The 14,637-nt window shown below is 44.3% G+C and overlaps 1 protein-coding gene across 2 annotated transcripts in view; it reads left to right on the plus strand.

Moving 5' to 3' along the window:
* The window catches only part of LOC129866812 (bcl-2-like protein 13), a 42,159-nt gene that overhangs the window by 8,923 nt on the left and 18,599 nt on the right, over positions 1-14,637 (plus strand). The window contains exons 3-4 of one of the 2 annotated variants that reach the window (XM_055939727.1): positions 11,287-11,394; positions 11,556-11,712. In XM_055939727.1, coding sequence (XP_055795702.1) covers positions 11,287-11,394; positions 11,556-11,712 — 265 coding nt within the window. Of the gene's footprint in view, positions 1-10,860; positions 11,395-11,555; positions 11,713-14,637 lie in introns of both variants that reach the window. The other variant, XM_055939728.1, reaches the window with a different exon arrangement.

The raw sequence follows: 14,637 nt of genomic DNA on the forward strand, positions 1-14,637 counted from the left end.
GTTATATAGGAAATGATAGATACACTAGTTCTTAATGCAATCGCTGTTAGAATTCTAAAAATAACTTCATTACGATATGCAGTTTCCGTTATGGCGAGAGCGTGCCCAAAACCTGGGCGCAAACGACTATTTCACATGTTCGACAGATATATGACATAACATCATAAAATGGGTCCTACTTTTGACGATCTTCCATCAGAATGTTGTACAAGGTGTCCTTTGTCCAGAACAATCGTTGTTTGGATTTAGAATGTCCTCTTCTCCAGTCAATTAGCACGGAAAGCTAGCAAAGTGGCGCAAAGCTCTCCTTCCTAAACAAAGGCACACAGCGCAACACGCCTAACGTCCCGACAAAATGTCAATAATCTAATAAAACTATATTGAAAAAACATACTTTACGATGATATTGTCACATGTATCAAATAAAATCAAAGCCGGAGATATTAGTCGTCTATAACGACAGCTGTACAGAAGGCAAAACCAGGTCCCTTCACGCGCTCTCCAGAAAACAGGAAACTGGTGACACGTCATACAAAGAGCTTTTATTCGACCCCAGATCAAGTTATACACTCCATTTCTTCTCTCACTGCCTGTCGACATCAAGTGGAAGACGTATGAAGTGCATGTATACTGATATATAACAAGGACATTTATAGGCAGGCCCTAGAACAGAGCATCGATTTCAGATTTTCCACTTCCTGTCAGGAAGTTTGCTGCAAAATGAGTTCTGTTTTACTCACAGATAAAATTCAAACGGTTTTAAAAACTAGAGTGTTTTCTATCCAAATGTAATAATAATATGCATATTGTACGAGCAAGAATTGAGTACGAGGCCGTTTGAAATGGGCACCTTTTTATCCGGCTATTCAATACTGCCCCTGCAGCCCAAACAGGTTAATGCAACTGCTGTGTCAGATTTCAAAAACTTTTCGGAAAAAGCACACCATGCAATAATCTGAGTACGGCGCCCAGACACAAAAACAAGCCATACAGGTATCCGCCATGTTGTGGAGTCAACAGAAGTCAGAAATAGCATTATAAATATTCACTTACCTTTGATGTTCTTCATCAGAATGCACTCCCAGGAATCCCAGTTCCACAATAAATGTTTGTTTTGTTCGATGAAGTCCATTTATGTTCAAATACCTCCTTTTTGTTCGCGTTTAGTTCAAAAATCCAAATTCATGACGCGCAGGCCAGACGAAGTCAAAAAATTCCATTACAGTTCGTAGAAACATGTCAAACGATGTATAGAATTAATCTTCAGGATGTTTTTAACATACATCTTCAATAATGTTTCAACTGGAGAATTCCTTTGTCTTTAGAAACGAAAAGGAACACAGATACCTCTCACGGGGCCGTGCCTGAGTGAGCTCGTGGCACTCTGCCAGACCCCTGACTCAATCAGCTCTCATTCCCTCATCCTTCACAGTAGAAACTTGAAACAAGGTTCTAAAGACAGTTGACATCTAGTGGAAGCCTTATGAAGTGCAATATGACCCCATAGACACTGTGTATTGGATAGGCAAACCTACAAACCTCAGATTTCCCACTTCCTGGTTGGATTTTTTCTCAGGTTTTTCCTGCCGTATGAGTTCTGTTATACACAGACTTCATTCGAACAGTTTTAGAAACTTCAGAGTTTTTTTCTATCCAACTCTACTAATAATATGCATATCTTAGCTTCTGGGCCTGAGTAGCAGGCAGTTTACTCTGGGCACCTTGTTTATCCAAGCTACTCAATACTGCCCCCAGCCATAAGTTAAAAGTTGCATATCGCGGGGGCTATTCGATGCTAATGCAGTCCGCCACAGGATGTTTTTGTGCTTGTCAAGGGCAGTCAAGTATGGAGTGAACCAAGGGCTGTATCTGTTCTTAGTTGTACATTTCTTTTGAATGGGACATGTTTATTTAAGATTGTGAGGAAAGCACTTTTAAAGAATAACCAGGCACCCTCTACTGACGTAATGAGGTCAATATCCTTCCAGGATACCCAGGCCAGGTCGATTAGAAAGACCTTCTCCCTGAAGTGTTTTAGGGAGCGTTTGACAGTGATGAGGGGTCGTCGTTTGACCGCAGACCTATTACGGACGCAGGCAATGAGGCAGTGATCGCTGAGATCCTGGTTGAAAACAGCAGAGGTGTATTTAGAGGACAGGTTGGTCAGGATGATGTCTATGAGGGTGCCTGTTTACGTATTTAGGGTTCTACCTGGTAGGTTCCTTGATGATTTGTGAGATTGAAGGCATCTAGCTTAGATTGTAGGATGGCCGGGGTGTTAAGCATATCCAAGTTTAGGTCCCCTAACAGTACAAACTCTGAAGATAAACGGGGGCCAATTAATTCACATATGGTGTCCAGGGCAGAAGGTGGTCTATAGCAAGCGGCAACGGTAAGACTTGTTTCTGGAAAGGTGGAATTTTAAAAGTAGAAGCTCGAACTGTTTGGGCACAGACCTGGATAGCATGACAACTCTACAGGCTGTCTCTGCAGTAGATTGCAACTCCACCCCCTTTGGCAGTTCTATCCTGGTGGAAAATGTTTTAGTTGGATGGAAATTTCAGGATTTTTGGTGGCCTTCCTAAGCCAGGATTCAGACATGGCTAGGACATCAGGGTTGGCGGAGTGTGCTAAAGCGGTGAATAAAACAAACTTAGGGAGGAGGCTTCTGATGTTAACATTCATGAAACCAAGGCTTTTACGGTTACAGAAGTCAACAAATGATAGCGCCTAGGGAATAGGAGTTCAACTGGGGGCTACAGTGCCTGGGTTAACCTCTACATCACTAGAGGAACAGAGGAGGAGTAGGATGAGGGTACGGCTAAAGGCTATACGAACTGGTTGTCTAGTGCGTTGGGGATAGAGAATAAAAGGAGCAGATTCAACATCTTTCGTCATGATTCATCTAGTTGTTGCATGCAATTTCACACTAAAGCACAACTTTGGTTTTAGCAGTTTTTGTATATTACAATTTTTATTCCCAATATGTTTTAGGGGGTTGGCCAATAGGGGGTGATACTGGTATATCACAATGTTTTATGAGAATATAACCATGATAGGACAGAGGTTGACATGGTCCAAACCTAGTTGACAGTCACTGGCGTTAGGGTGGGAAATGGTTTGATCTACAAAATGGAACCATTACAAACTCCTCCATTAACTAGCCTGACCTGCTCTAACTACAGACGGCGTGACAGCCCTGTAGGAGCAGTGGTCTGGGGTTCTCTGAGGTCTGCCATGTGCCCCATGTGATTGCCATGGTTAAAGAACAAGTCTGACTGTTCCCTATGAAAGGCAAAGACCTTTTTGCTCTGACAGGAAGAGCTGGACCTCTGTATTTCCTTTCGACCGTTCTGTCAGAGGGTGTAGGTAATGTGGAGACGAGTGCCTGATCCCTGCTTTCCGCTCGGCCCACTCCTTGTTCTGACAGCCTGTCGTGTGCAATCCCCGTAGCATTACTCACACGCCACCGGTCAAGAGAAAAGAGAGGCGCAGGCCGGACTGCTGAACCAGCACCTAGCCTGGCTGGGAAAACCAACAGGGAGCCTCATTGCTTCTCACTGAGTGAGTTCATGTGTGAGCGGCCAGCAGAGGGTTTAAGGGTGAATGAGACGCTTGATGTGTGGAAATTGGCTGATGTACTAGGCATTAGACCGCGTTACCTGGATAAAGAGTCCTGCCTCCCTTTGACACATCCCTTTCCTAGAAATAAGTACAGTATTTGAGTACCGCTAGTTGATCAGTTCTATTTAATTCTTGACAATGGACTTGAGCAAACCATTCTCACTTTATCTAAGGAGAAATTGCGTGTTGGCAGATGCCTTGTTTTAGCTGTGCTGCTTGCTTCCAAACAAATGAGAGCAGGAGGAGGCTAGCCTTGGGCCCAGTCATATAGCTGGCAAGTTAACAGCATAGTGGAGTTGACCAAATCCGCTTCAGAGGCAGTGTGAACTGACCGAGCATCATCCACTGCGGCCCAATGAAATCTCTCTGCATCACACTCGCCCCCTCCCACGTTCCTTTCTGGCTGAGTGGCTGCATTGTTTGTTTCCTAACCAGTGAGCGGGCTGGAGAGATGTGGAGGAGTACAGGGAGGGAGGGCTGTGTGTGCCCTGTCGTGTGGGTCTCTGCCTGCCCCCAGCAACATGCAATGGATGTTGTGAATAATTCACCTGTGTGTGTGTGTGTGTGTGAATGAGTGGTGCGCTTCTGGGCCTGTAAGCCCGCAATGAGAGCAGAGCGTGTATTGCTAGAGAGAGGAGGAGAAGGTGAGGGAGGAGAGAGCAGCTTGAAAAGGAAGTGTGTACATTCACTACACGTTTTAATGATATGTACATCTCAGTGCTGTTTGTCCCCCATGGCCTATAGCATACTCTAATGTCAATCCATCCATGACTGCTGTGTTTGGTAATTGATGTATATTTAATATCCACACCTGAGAGGGGCCTACACTCAGCGGAGATGGAGTGCGTTGCTGCTACTTTGCCTTGTAAGTGTGACTGTCATAGTGATGAGCATTGAACAAAGATTTAACTTTGCTCTGTGTAGATTGGTCTCCATAGAGTACAGTTTTTTATTTTTTTGGTACCTTCTAACCTCCCTGTAAACCATTACATAGGCCTACACCAAGTGTACATTTGTGGACTGCAGTTATTACACCATACAGTCAGTAACAGAGGTTCTGCACATAACTAATGTTTGCACTGGGCATCTGGCTGACTGAACCATATCACAACTAAATAATGGCAAAGAAGAATATTTGATTTTGAATAGATTACTTCAGGAGCATTAAGCCCTACATTAATGAAATGAGGTACAGTGGCTTGCGAAAGTATTCACCCCACTTAGCATTTTTCCTATTTTGTTGCCTTACAACCTGGAATTAAAATGTATTTATTTGGGGGGTTTGTATCCTTTGATTTACACAACATGCCTACCACTTTGAAGATGCAAAATATTTTTTATTTTGACACAAACAAGAAATAAGACAAAAAAACTTAAGCGTGCATAACTATTCACCCACCAAAGTCAATACTTTGTAGAGCCACCTTTTGCAGCAATTACAGCTGCAAGTCTCTTTGTATGTCTCTATAAGCTTGGCACGTGTAGCCACTGCGATTTTTGCCTGTTCTTCAAGGCAAAACTGCTCCAGCTCCTTCAAGTTGGATAGGTTCTGCTGGTGTACAGCAATCTTAAAGTCATACCACAGATTCTCAATTGGATTGGTTTCCACTTAAAACACTCGAGTTTTGCTTCGGGTCATTGTCCCGCTGGAAGGTGAACCTCCGCCCCAGTCTCAAATTTCTGAAAGACTGAAAAAGGTTGCCCTCAAGAATTTCCCCTGTATTTAGCGCCATCCATCAATTCTTTAATTCTGAACAGTTTCCCAGTCCCTGCCAATGAAACACATCCCCACAGCACGATGCTGCCACTACCATGCGTCACTGTGGTGATGAGGTGTTGGGTTTGTGCGTGATATAGCATATTCCTTGATGGCCAAAAAGCTCAAGTTTAGTCCATATGTTTGGGGAGTCTCCCACATGCCTTTTGGCGAACACCAAATGTGCCTACTTATTTTTTTCTTCTTTAAGCAATGGCTTTTTTTCTGGCCACTCTTCCATAAAGCCCAGCTCTGTGGAGTGTATGGCTTAAAGTGGTCCTGTGGACAGATACTCCAATCTCCGCTGTGGAGCTTTGCAGCTCCTTCAGGGTTATCTTTGGTCTCTTTGTTGCCTCTGATTAATGCCCTCCTTGCCTGGTCTGTGAGTTTTGGTGGGCGGCCCTCTCTTGGCAGGTTTGTTGTGGTGCCGTATAGGGAGGGGGGGGGGGGGGGTCACACTGACAGTCAGAGAGTGGGCAAATTATTGTGGCCCTGGCGGCACAAATGAATTTAATGCTCTGACTGCACAGGGGTGCTTGAACATTGTCACAATGGGGGACCAGCGAGTGTGTGTTCCGGGGGAAAGGGCTGTATCCAGCATACATCAGTTAGGACTAGACATTGGTTAATCAAATCTCCCCATTCTTGCTCAATTTGGCATGCCTTCTTAAACAACTACAACTGCATGCACATACATACATTAAGTCTACTCTTGAGTTGGGATCGGTGTTGGAGAAACTGTTGAACATCTGAGCTTGTGGGGGGGTGGATAGTGCAACAAAACTCAAAAGGGGGGATATTAATTAACAGTAATTTTGATCTGAATGTTCAAACTGTGGTGGAGGCTCAATCAAGCTAGTCGTCTTGACTACTTACGTAGATTTCGCTGGCACCAAATTTTAAAGTGTTTATGGGGAACAGAATGCGGTGGGACCATCAAATAATTGGCATATATATTACTCTTACATAATTTCCATGTGTGCAAGCATAGTGGAAATGTAATCAAAGCCTATTGGATGACAACTTGTTTTTAACCAAAGCTGAAGAATTTATAAGGCATTTTCTGACATGATGTGCCAAAAGTATGTGGACACCTGCTTCGAACATATCATTCCAAAGTCATGGAGTTGGTCCCCCCTTTGCTGCTAAAACAACCATCACTCGTTCTGGGAAGGCTTTCCATTAGATGTTGGTACATTGCTGCGAGGACTTGCTTCCATTCAACCACGCACTTTAGTGAGGTCTGGCACTGACGTTGGGCGATTAGGCCTGGCTTGCAGTCGGTGTTCCAATTCATCCCAAAGGCGTCCGATGGGGTTGAGGTCATGGCTCTGTGCAGACCTGTCAAGTTCTTCCACACTGATCTCGACAAACCATTTCTGTATCGACCTCGCTTTGTGCACTGGGGATTGCCATGCTGAAACAGGAAAGGGCCTTCCCTAAACTGTTCCCACAAAGTTGGAATCACATAATCGTCTAGAATGTCATTGTATGCTGTAGCGTTAAGATTTCCCTTCACTGGAGCTAACCGGCTTAGCCCAAACAATGGAAAAAATGGCTACAGACCATTATTCCTCCCCCACCAAACTTTACAGTTGGCACTATGCATTCGGCCAGGTAGTGTTCTCCTGGCATCCGCCAAACCCAGATTCGTCCATTGGACTTTCAGATGAGGAAGTGTGATTATCACTCCAGAGACTGCGTTTCCACTGCTCCAGAGTCCTGTGGCGGCGAGCTTTACACCACTCCAGTCGGCTCTTGGCAGTGTGCATGGTGATCTTAGACTTGTGTGCTTAGCCATGGAAACTAATTTCATGAAGCTCCCGACGAACACTTCTTGTGCTGATGTTGCTTGGAACACGATAGTGAGTGTTGCAACCAAGGATAGACGATTTCTACGCGCTTCAGCACTAGGCGGTCCTGTTCTGTGGGTTTGTGTGTCCTACCACTTCGCGGCTGAGCCATTGTTGCTCCAAGACGTTTCCACTCCACAATAACAGCACTTACATTTGACCGGAGCACCTCTAGCAGGGCAGAAATTTGATGAACTGACTTGTTGGAAAGGTGGCATCCTATGACTTGGCCATGTTGAAAGTCACTGAGCTCATCAGTAAGGCCATTCTACTGCCAATGTTTGTTTATGGAGATTGCATGTCTGTGTGCTCGATTTTTATACATCTGTCAGCAACGGGTGTGGCTGAGATGGCTGAATCCACTAATTTGAAGGGGTGTCCACTTACGTGTGTGTAGTAACCCTATGTGTAAAATGGTAATGGCTACTTAAAGTATTTAACTGTCGGAGTAAAACAAAGTTGTCCACTATCGGCGTAACTATTTTATATGACCGTCAATGTTAGCTATTAAAATCAGATCCAACTATAATATCAAGGGGCTAAAAATCCACGGCTTAAAATCAAAGGGGTCATTGTACTCGGATTCATGGTTTCTTTTAAATCAACAATTTGGATCCCTCCACAGCCTGAGGATCTAGATATTTTTCTAACCTTTCTGGATTACAACCAAATTGATAAGTGTACTATTTTACGTATTGGATCACAAAAAAATACGACTTTTACGTTACCGTATAGTTTACCTATAAAATGGTCTGACGGTTTTCATATTCTGAAATAATACATTCTTATTACAGTATATGTTAATAGAAGGTTAGTAAAAAAATAAGATCTCGCTACCATGGAATGGACAACACCTGCCTATTTGTGGAAAAATCACCTTGTTTTAAGTCTTTAGTCATATCCCAGTTTACTTATTTGCTTGTGTCCTTACCTACACCTAACACCTGTTAAAAAAAAAAAAAAAAATATGTATAAAAATATATTTTATTTGGAATGGCATGCCAAACAAAATGAAACAGGCCTATTTATATAATGAATTTGGTGGGCAGAAAGGATTAAATATTAAAGCATTGTCCACCTCTTGAACATCAGACTCTGAGGCCTCATCTTCACTGTCACTTTCCAACCTTGTTGAGGATGGCTTGTTGTCAGGCTCAAATTTGCCCGGATGGCCACCAATTTTTCAACCCTTGTATTGGTCAGCCTGTTGCGTGCTTTGGTGTGTGTGTGTGTTTTCCCAAACAAGGACTAGTTGTGCTCTGAGGCGGCTGATGTTGGCGGGATTTGGAGGATGTTGGAGGCAACGGGAAAGAGCCTCAGATACACAAAGTCCCTTCCACCAGGTGGCTGAGATATGATGGCACGACTGCCATATTACATCTCCATCCCAAAGCCCCTGCTTGGAAGTGTACTTCGCCAGACTGCCAAGAACGTTGCCCTCGTCCAGGCCAAGGTGGCGAGTCACAGTAGTGATAACACCATAGGCCTTGTTGATCTCTGCACCAGACAGGATGCTCTTGCCAGCATAGTTGGTGTTCAACATGTACGCTGTTCTTTAAATGGAAGGAGTTTGAATTGGGTATAGTTTTACCAAAATATGCACATGATCTAGAATTGCCTTGTGTATCCCACAAAAAAAATCACTGTTATAAGCTACCGGTAACTTGAAAATAGAAATGTATTTAAGCAAAAATCCCCAAATTCCCAGGCAAAACTTCTATGGAATATTTTCTGAAAATTCCCGGAAATTTACCGGAAAGTTTACGACCCTTTGCAACCCTATGGTTAAACAATAAATGTTTTGTAAATTACGAAGATTACAATAATCATAAATAGGACTGGTTGAGTTATGTCACACATGCAGCTAACAAAATTATATGGAAATGTCTGCTCTGTCCAAAATGACAAGCAACTAATTGCAGCATTTCTGCAAAAATGTAAGAAGCAAGTGGAAGAAGGTATGGAACGTGCCTGTCAGCCCTGCGTTTAAAGGCCAGAACTGGTTAAAGAAAATCTGTGATGAATGAAACTGGTATACTTTCTTTTATTTAAGGACCAAAAAATGTACAACTGTGCCATAGAGGATTCATACATACTTACATACCTGCAGTGCATTCGGAAAGTATTCAGACCCCCTTCACTTTTTCCACATTTAGTTACGTTAGTCTTATTCTAGAATGGATAAAAAAATATTTTAAAATCCTCATCAAACTACACACAATACCCCATAATGACAAAGTGAAAACAGGCTTTTAGAAATGTTTGCAAATACCTTATTTACAGATGTATTCAGACCCTTTGCTATGAGACTTGAAATTGAGCTCGGGTACGTCCTTTTTCCATTCATCATCCAACTTGATTGGAGTCCACCTGTGGTAAATTCAATTGATTGGACATGATTTGGAAAGGCACACATCTGTCTATATTAAAAGGTCACACAGTTGACAGTGCACGTCAGAGCAAAAACCATGAGGTCGAAGGAATTTTCCGTAGAGCTCCGAGACAGGATTGTGTCAAAGCACAGATCTGGGGAAGGGTACCACAGCATTTCTGCAGCTTTTGAAGGTCCCCAAGAACAGTGGCCTCCATCATTCTTAAATAGAAGGGGTTTGGAACCACCAAGACTCCTCCTAGAGCTGGCCGCCCGGCCAAACTGAGCAATCGTGGGAGGTGACCGAGAACCTGATAGTCTCTCTGACAGAGCTCCAGAGTTCCTCTGTGGAGATGGGTGAGCCTTCCAGAAGTACAACCATCTCTGCAGCACTCCACTGATCAGGCCTTTATGGTAGTGGCCAGACAGAAACCACTCCTCAGTAAAAGGCACATGACAGCCCGCTTGGAGTTTTCCAAAAGGCACCTAAAGGACTCTGACCATGAGAAACAAGATTCTCTGGTCTGATGAAACCAAGATTGAGCACTTTGGCCTGAATTCCAAGCGTCATATCTGGAGGGAACCTGCTCAGGACCTCTGATTGGGATGAAGGTTCACCTTCCAACAGGACAACGACTCTAAGCACACAGCCAAGACAATGCAGGAGTGGCTTCGGGACAAGTCTCTGAAGTTCCTTGAGTGGCCAAGCCAGAGCCCGAATTGAACCCGATCGAGCATCTCTTGAGAGACCTGAAAATAGCTGTGTAGCAACGCTCCCCATCCAACCTGACCGAGCTTGTGAGGATCTGCAGAGAATGGGAGAAACTCCCCAAATACAGGTGTACCAAGCTTGTAGCGTCATACCCAAGAAGACTCGATGCTGTAATCGCTGCCAAATGTGCTTCAACAAAGGACTGAGTGAAGGGTCTGAATACTTATGTAAATGTTTATTATTAATACATTTGCAAAAATTCAACAAAGCTGTCTTTGCTTTGTCATTATAGGGTATTGTGTGTAGATTGAGGGGGACTAACGATTTAATACATTTAAGAATAAGGCTAACTTGACAATGTGGAAGAAGTCAAGGGGTCTAAATACTTTCCAAATGCACTGTACATGCATGCATACATACATACATACATACATGGCTGTGTGCTTGTTTTTTAAAATCTTTTTTATACACCTGTAGCAATGAGTATGGCTGAATCCACTAATTTGAAGGGCTGTTCATACTTTTGTGTGTCTCTGTATTTCAGGTCTTCTGGAGTGCAAGTTTCACCATATGGACAGTGGCGATAAGTTGGCACAAATATTACAATATGGCAATATACCTGAGACATGAAGAGGAGGGAAGGCATACAGGCTGTCACCAATTTACTAATGCGCAATTTGGATAATGGAAACCTCTAACCATTACATTTTTATTAGACGCTAGATTTTTGCTGAAGTGTTAAAAAAAAAAAAGATGTATATTTTTTTTATTTCTGACGTCCAGCTGTTTTTCCGTTCAGTGGAAACATACCGTAGCAGGCAATTGTCTCGTCTGTCTTCTATGACAACTTTCTAAGTGTCGACCAAAAAACATCACTGGAAAAGTGGAAACATAGATAATGATGTCATTGATTGTAAATATGTCACATATGACTGTTAGCTGAGTATCAGGGTGTTGTGTTCTCTTCCAGGAGATGACCAGTATGCTGTGGACAGAGAGATGGAGAGAGAGCGGAACAGAGTGATGAAAGGACAGATAGAGGAAGAGCTGAGGCAACTGGAAGATGAGATCTCAGCCTGTAAGAGGATGTGCGCGCACACACACACGCACAGATATTGTATGCCCTCACAACACAGACGTCTGAGCATGCTAATAGTTGGGTCTTTCGACTCCTCATGCTGTGTTTTTGTACAACCGGGTCTGGGACTGTTAAAGAAATGAATGGGTATGTGTTTGCAGCCTTCTCCAGTACAGGCTTCGACTGCCACATGTCTCCAGTGTTCAGCCCTGCCAACCCAGAGAGCTCCATCGAGGACTGCCTTGCTGCTCTGGGCGACCGGGTGGCCAGAGACCTGGACACACACCTGGCCTCTGCTGTACACACACTCCTCAGTGCGTGAGTGTCTGTTCTGCAGTATACACCAATGACAATCTATGAATGGACAAAACCATCGATCACGTGGCACCATTAATTTCAATGTGAATACTCGATAGAGCATTTGAAGCCAAGGAGGTTGGTTAAGATATGGCGTCTCATGTAGGCATAACACGCGCAGTTTGAGCTATTCCAGGAAGTGACGTTGCAGGCTAGCACAGTGTTACCCCTTTCATTGAGTATCAGGGTACTTATTTATTTAACCAAAAGGCCTCCTGCGGGAATATAAAATAAATCAGCAAAAAAAGAAACGTCCTCTCACTGTCAACTGCATTTATTTTTTTAGCAAACTTGACATGTGTAAATATTTGTATGAACATAGCAAGATTCAACAACTGAGACATAAACTGAACAAGTTCCACAGACATGTGACTTACAGAAATTGAATAATGTGTCCCTGAACAAAGGGGGTGGGGGGTCAAAATCAAAAGTAACAGTCAGTATCTGGTGTGGCCACCAGCTGCATTAGGTACTGCAGTGCATCTCCTCCTCATGGACTGCACCAGATTCTGGCTGTGAGATGTTACTCCACTCTTCCACCAAGGCACCTACAAGTCCCGGACATTTCTGGGGGGAATGGCCCTAGCCCTCACCCTCCGATCCAACAGGTCCCAGACGTTCTCAATGGGATTGAGATCCGGGCTCTTCGCTGGCCATGGCAGAACACTGACATTCATGTCTTGCGGGAAATCACGCACAGAACGAGCAGTATAGGTGGAGCTCTGTCATGTTGGAGTGTCATGTCAGGATGAGCCTGCAGGAAGGGTACCACATAAGGGAGGAGGATGTCTTCCCTGTAACCCACAGCGTTGAGATTGCCTGCAATGACAGCCGCCCGGACCATGACGGACCCACCACCTCCAAATCGATCCTGCTCCAGAGTACAGGCCTCGCTGTAACGCTCATTCCTTCGACGATAAACGTAAATCCGACCATCACCCCTGGTGGGACAAAACCATGACTCGTCAGTGAAGAGCACTTTTTGCCAGTTCGGTCTGGTCCAGCGACGGTGGGTTTGTGCCCATAGGCGATGTTGCCGGTGATGTCTGGTGAGGACCTGCCTTACAACAGCGCCAAGAAGTCTCAGCACTGAAGGAGGGTTTGTGCGTTCCTGGTGTTGTTGCCGTCCGCAGGTGTGATGTTCGGATGTACCGATCCTGTGCAGGTGTTGTTACACGTGGTCTGTCACTGCGAGGACGATCAGCTGTCCGTCCTGTAGCGCTGTCTTGGGCATCTCACAGTACGGACATTGCAACATGTCACATCCGCAGTCCTCATGCCTTCTTGCAGCATGCCTAAGGCACGTTCACGCAGACGAGCAGGGACCCTGTGCATCTTTCTTTTGGTGTGTTCAGAGTCAGTAGAAAGGCCTCTCTAGGCCTAAGTTTTCACAACTGTGACCTTAATTGCCTACCGTCTGTAAGCTGTTAGTGTCTTAAGGACAGTTTTGGGAGTGTGTATATATATATATATATATATATATATATATATATATATATATATATATATATATATATATACTGCTCAAAAAAATAAAGGGAACACTTAAACAACACAATGTAACTCCAAGTCAATCACACTTCTGTGAAATCAAACTGTCCACTTAGGAAGCAACACTGATTAACAATAAATTTCACATGCTGCTGTGCAAATGGAATAGACAAAAGGTGGAAATTATAGGCAATTAGCAAGACACCCCCCAAAACAGGAGTGATTCTGCAGGTGGTGACCACAGACCACTTCTCAGTTCCTATGCTTCCTGGCTGATGTTTTGGTCACTTTTGAATGCTGGCGGTGCTTTCACTCTAGTGGTAGCATGAGACGGAGTCTACAACCCACACAAGTGGCTCAGGTAGTGCAGCTCATCCAGGATGGCACATCAATGCGAGCTGTGGCAAGAAGGTTTGCTGTGTCTGTCAGCGTAGTGTCCAGAGCATGGAGGCGCTACCAGGAGACAGGCCAGTACATCAGGCGACGTGGAGGAGGCCGTAGGAGGGCAACAACCCAGCAGCAGGACCGCTACCTCCGCCTTTGTGCAAGGAGGAGCACTGCCAGAGCCCTGCAAAATGACCTCCAGCAGGCCACAAATGTGCAATGTGAGCAATGTGTATATATATATATATTGTCCCTTTTTCAGGACCCTGTCTTTAAAAGACGATCCAAATAACTCAAACGGTCGTTAAGACACTAACAGCTTACAGACGTGCTCAATGGGATTGAGATCCGGGCTCCATTGGAGACTTCCACAAGTCTGGTTCATCCTTGGGAGCAATTTCCAAACGCCTGAAGGTACCACGCTCATCTGTACAAACAATAGTACACAAGTATGAACACCATGGGACCACGCAGCCGTCATACCGCTCAGGAAGGAGACGCATTTAGTCTCCTAGAGATGAACGTACTTTGGTGCGAAAAGTGTAAATCAATCCCAGAACAACCGCAAAGAACCTTGTGAAGATGCTGGAGGAAACGGGTACAAAAGTATCTATATCCACAGTAAAACGAGTCCTATATCGGCATAACCTGAAAGGCTACTCAGCAAGGAAGAAGCCACTGCTCCAAAACGGCCATAAAAAAGCCAGACTACGATTTGCAACTGCACGTGGGGACAAAGACTTCCAAAGTTGTGTCAAAATGGCTTAAGGACAACAAAGTCAAGGTATTGGAGTGGCCATCACAAAGCTCTGACCTCAATCCCATAGAAAATGTTTGGGCGGAACTTAAGAGTGTGAGCAAGGAGGCCTACAAACCTGACTCAGTTACACCAGCTCTATCAGGAGGAATGAGCCAAAATTCAACCAACTTCTTGTGGGAAGCTTGTGGAAGGCTACCTAAAACGTTTGACCCAAGTTAAACAATTTAAAGGCAAAGCTACCAAGTACTAAT

This window comes from Salvelinus fontinalis, chromosome 12 (assembly GCF_029448725.1).
Source record: "Salvelinus fontinalis isolate EN_2023a chromosome 12, ASM2944872v1, whole genome shotgun sequence".
Taxonomy (NCBI): Eukaryota; Metazoa; Chordata; class Actinopteri; order Salmoniformes; family Salmonidae; genus Salvelinus; species Salvelinus fontinalis.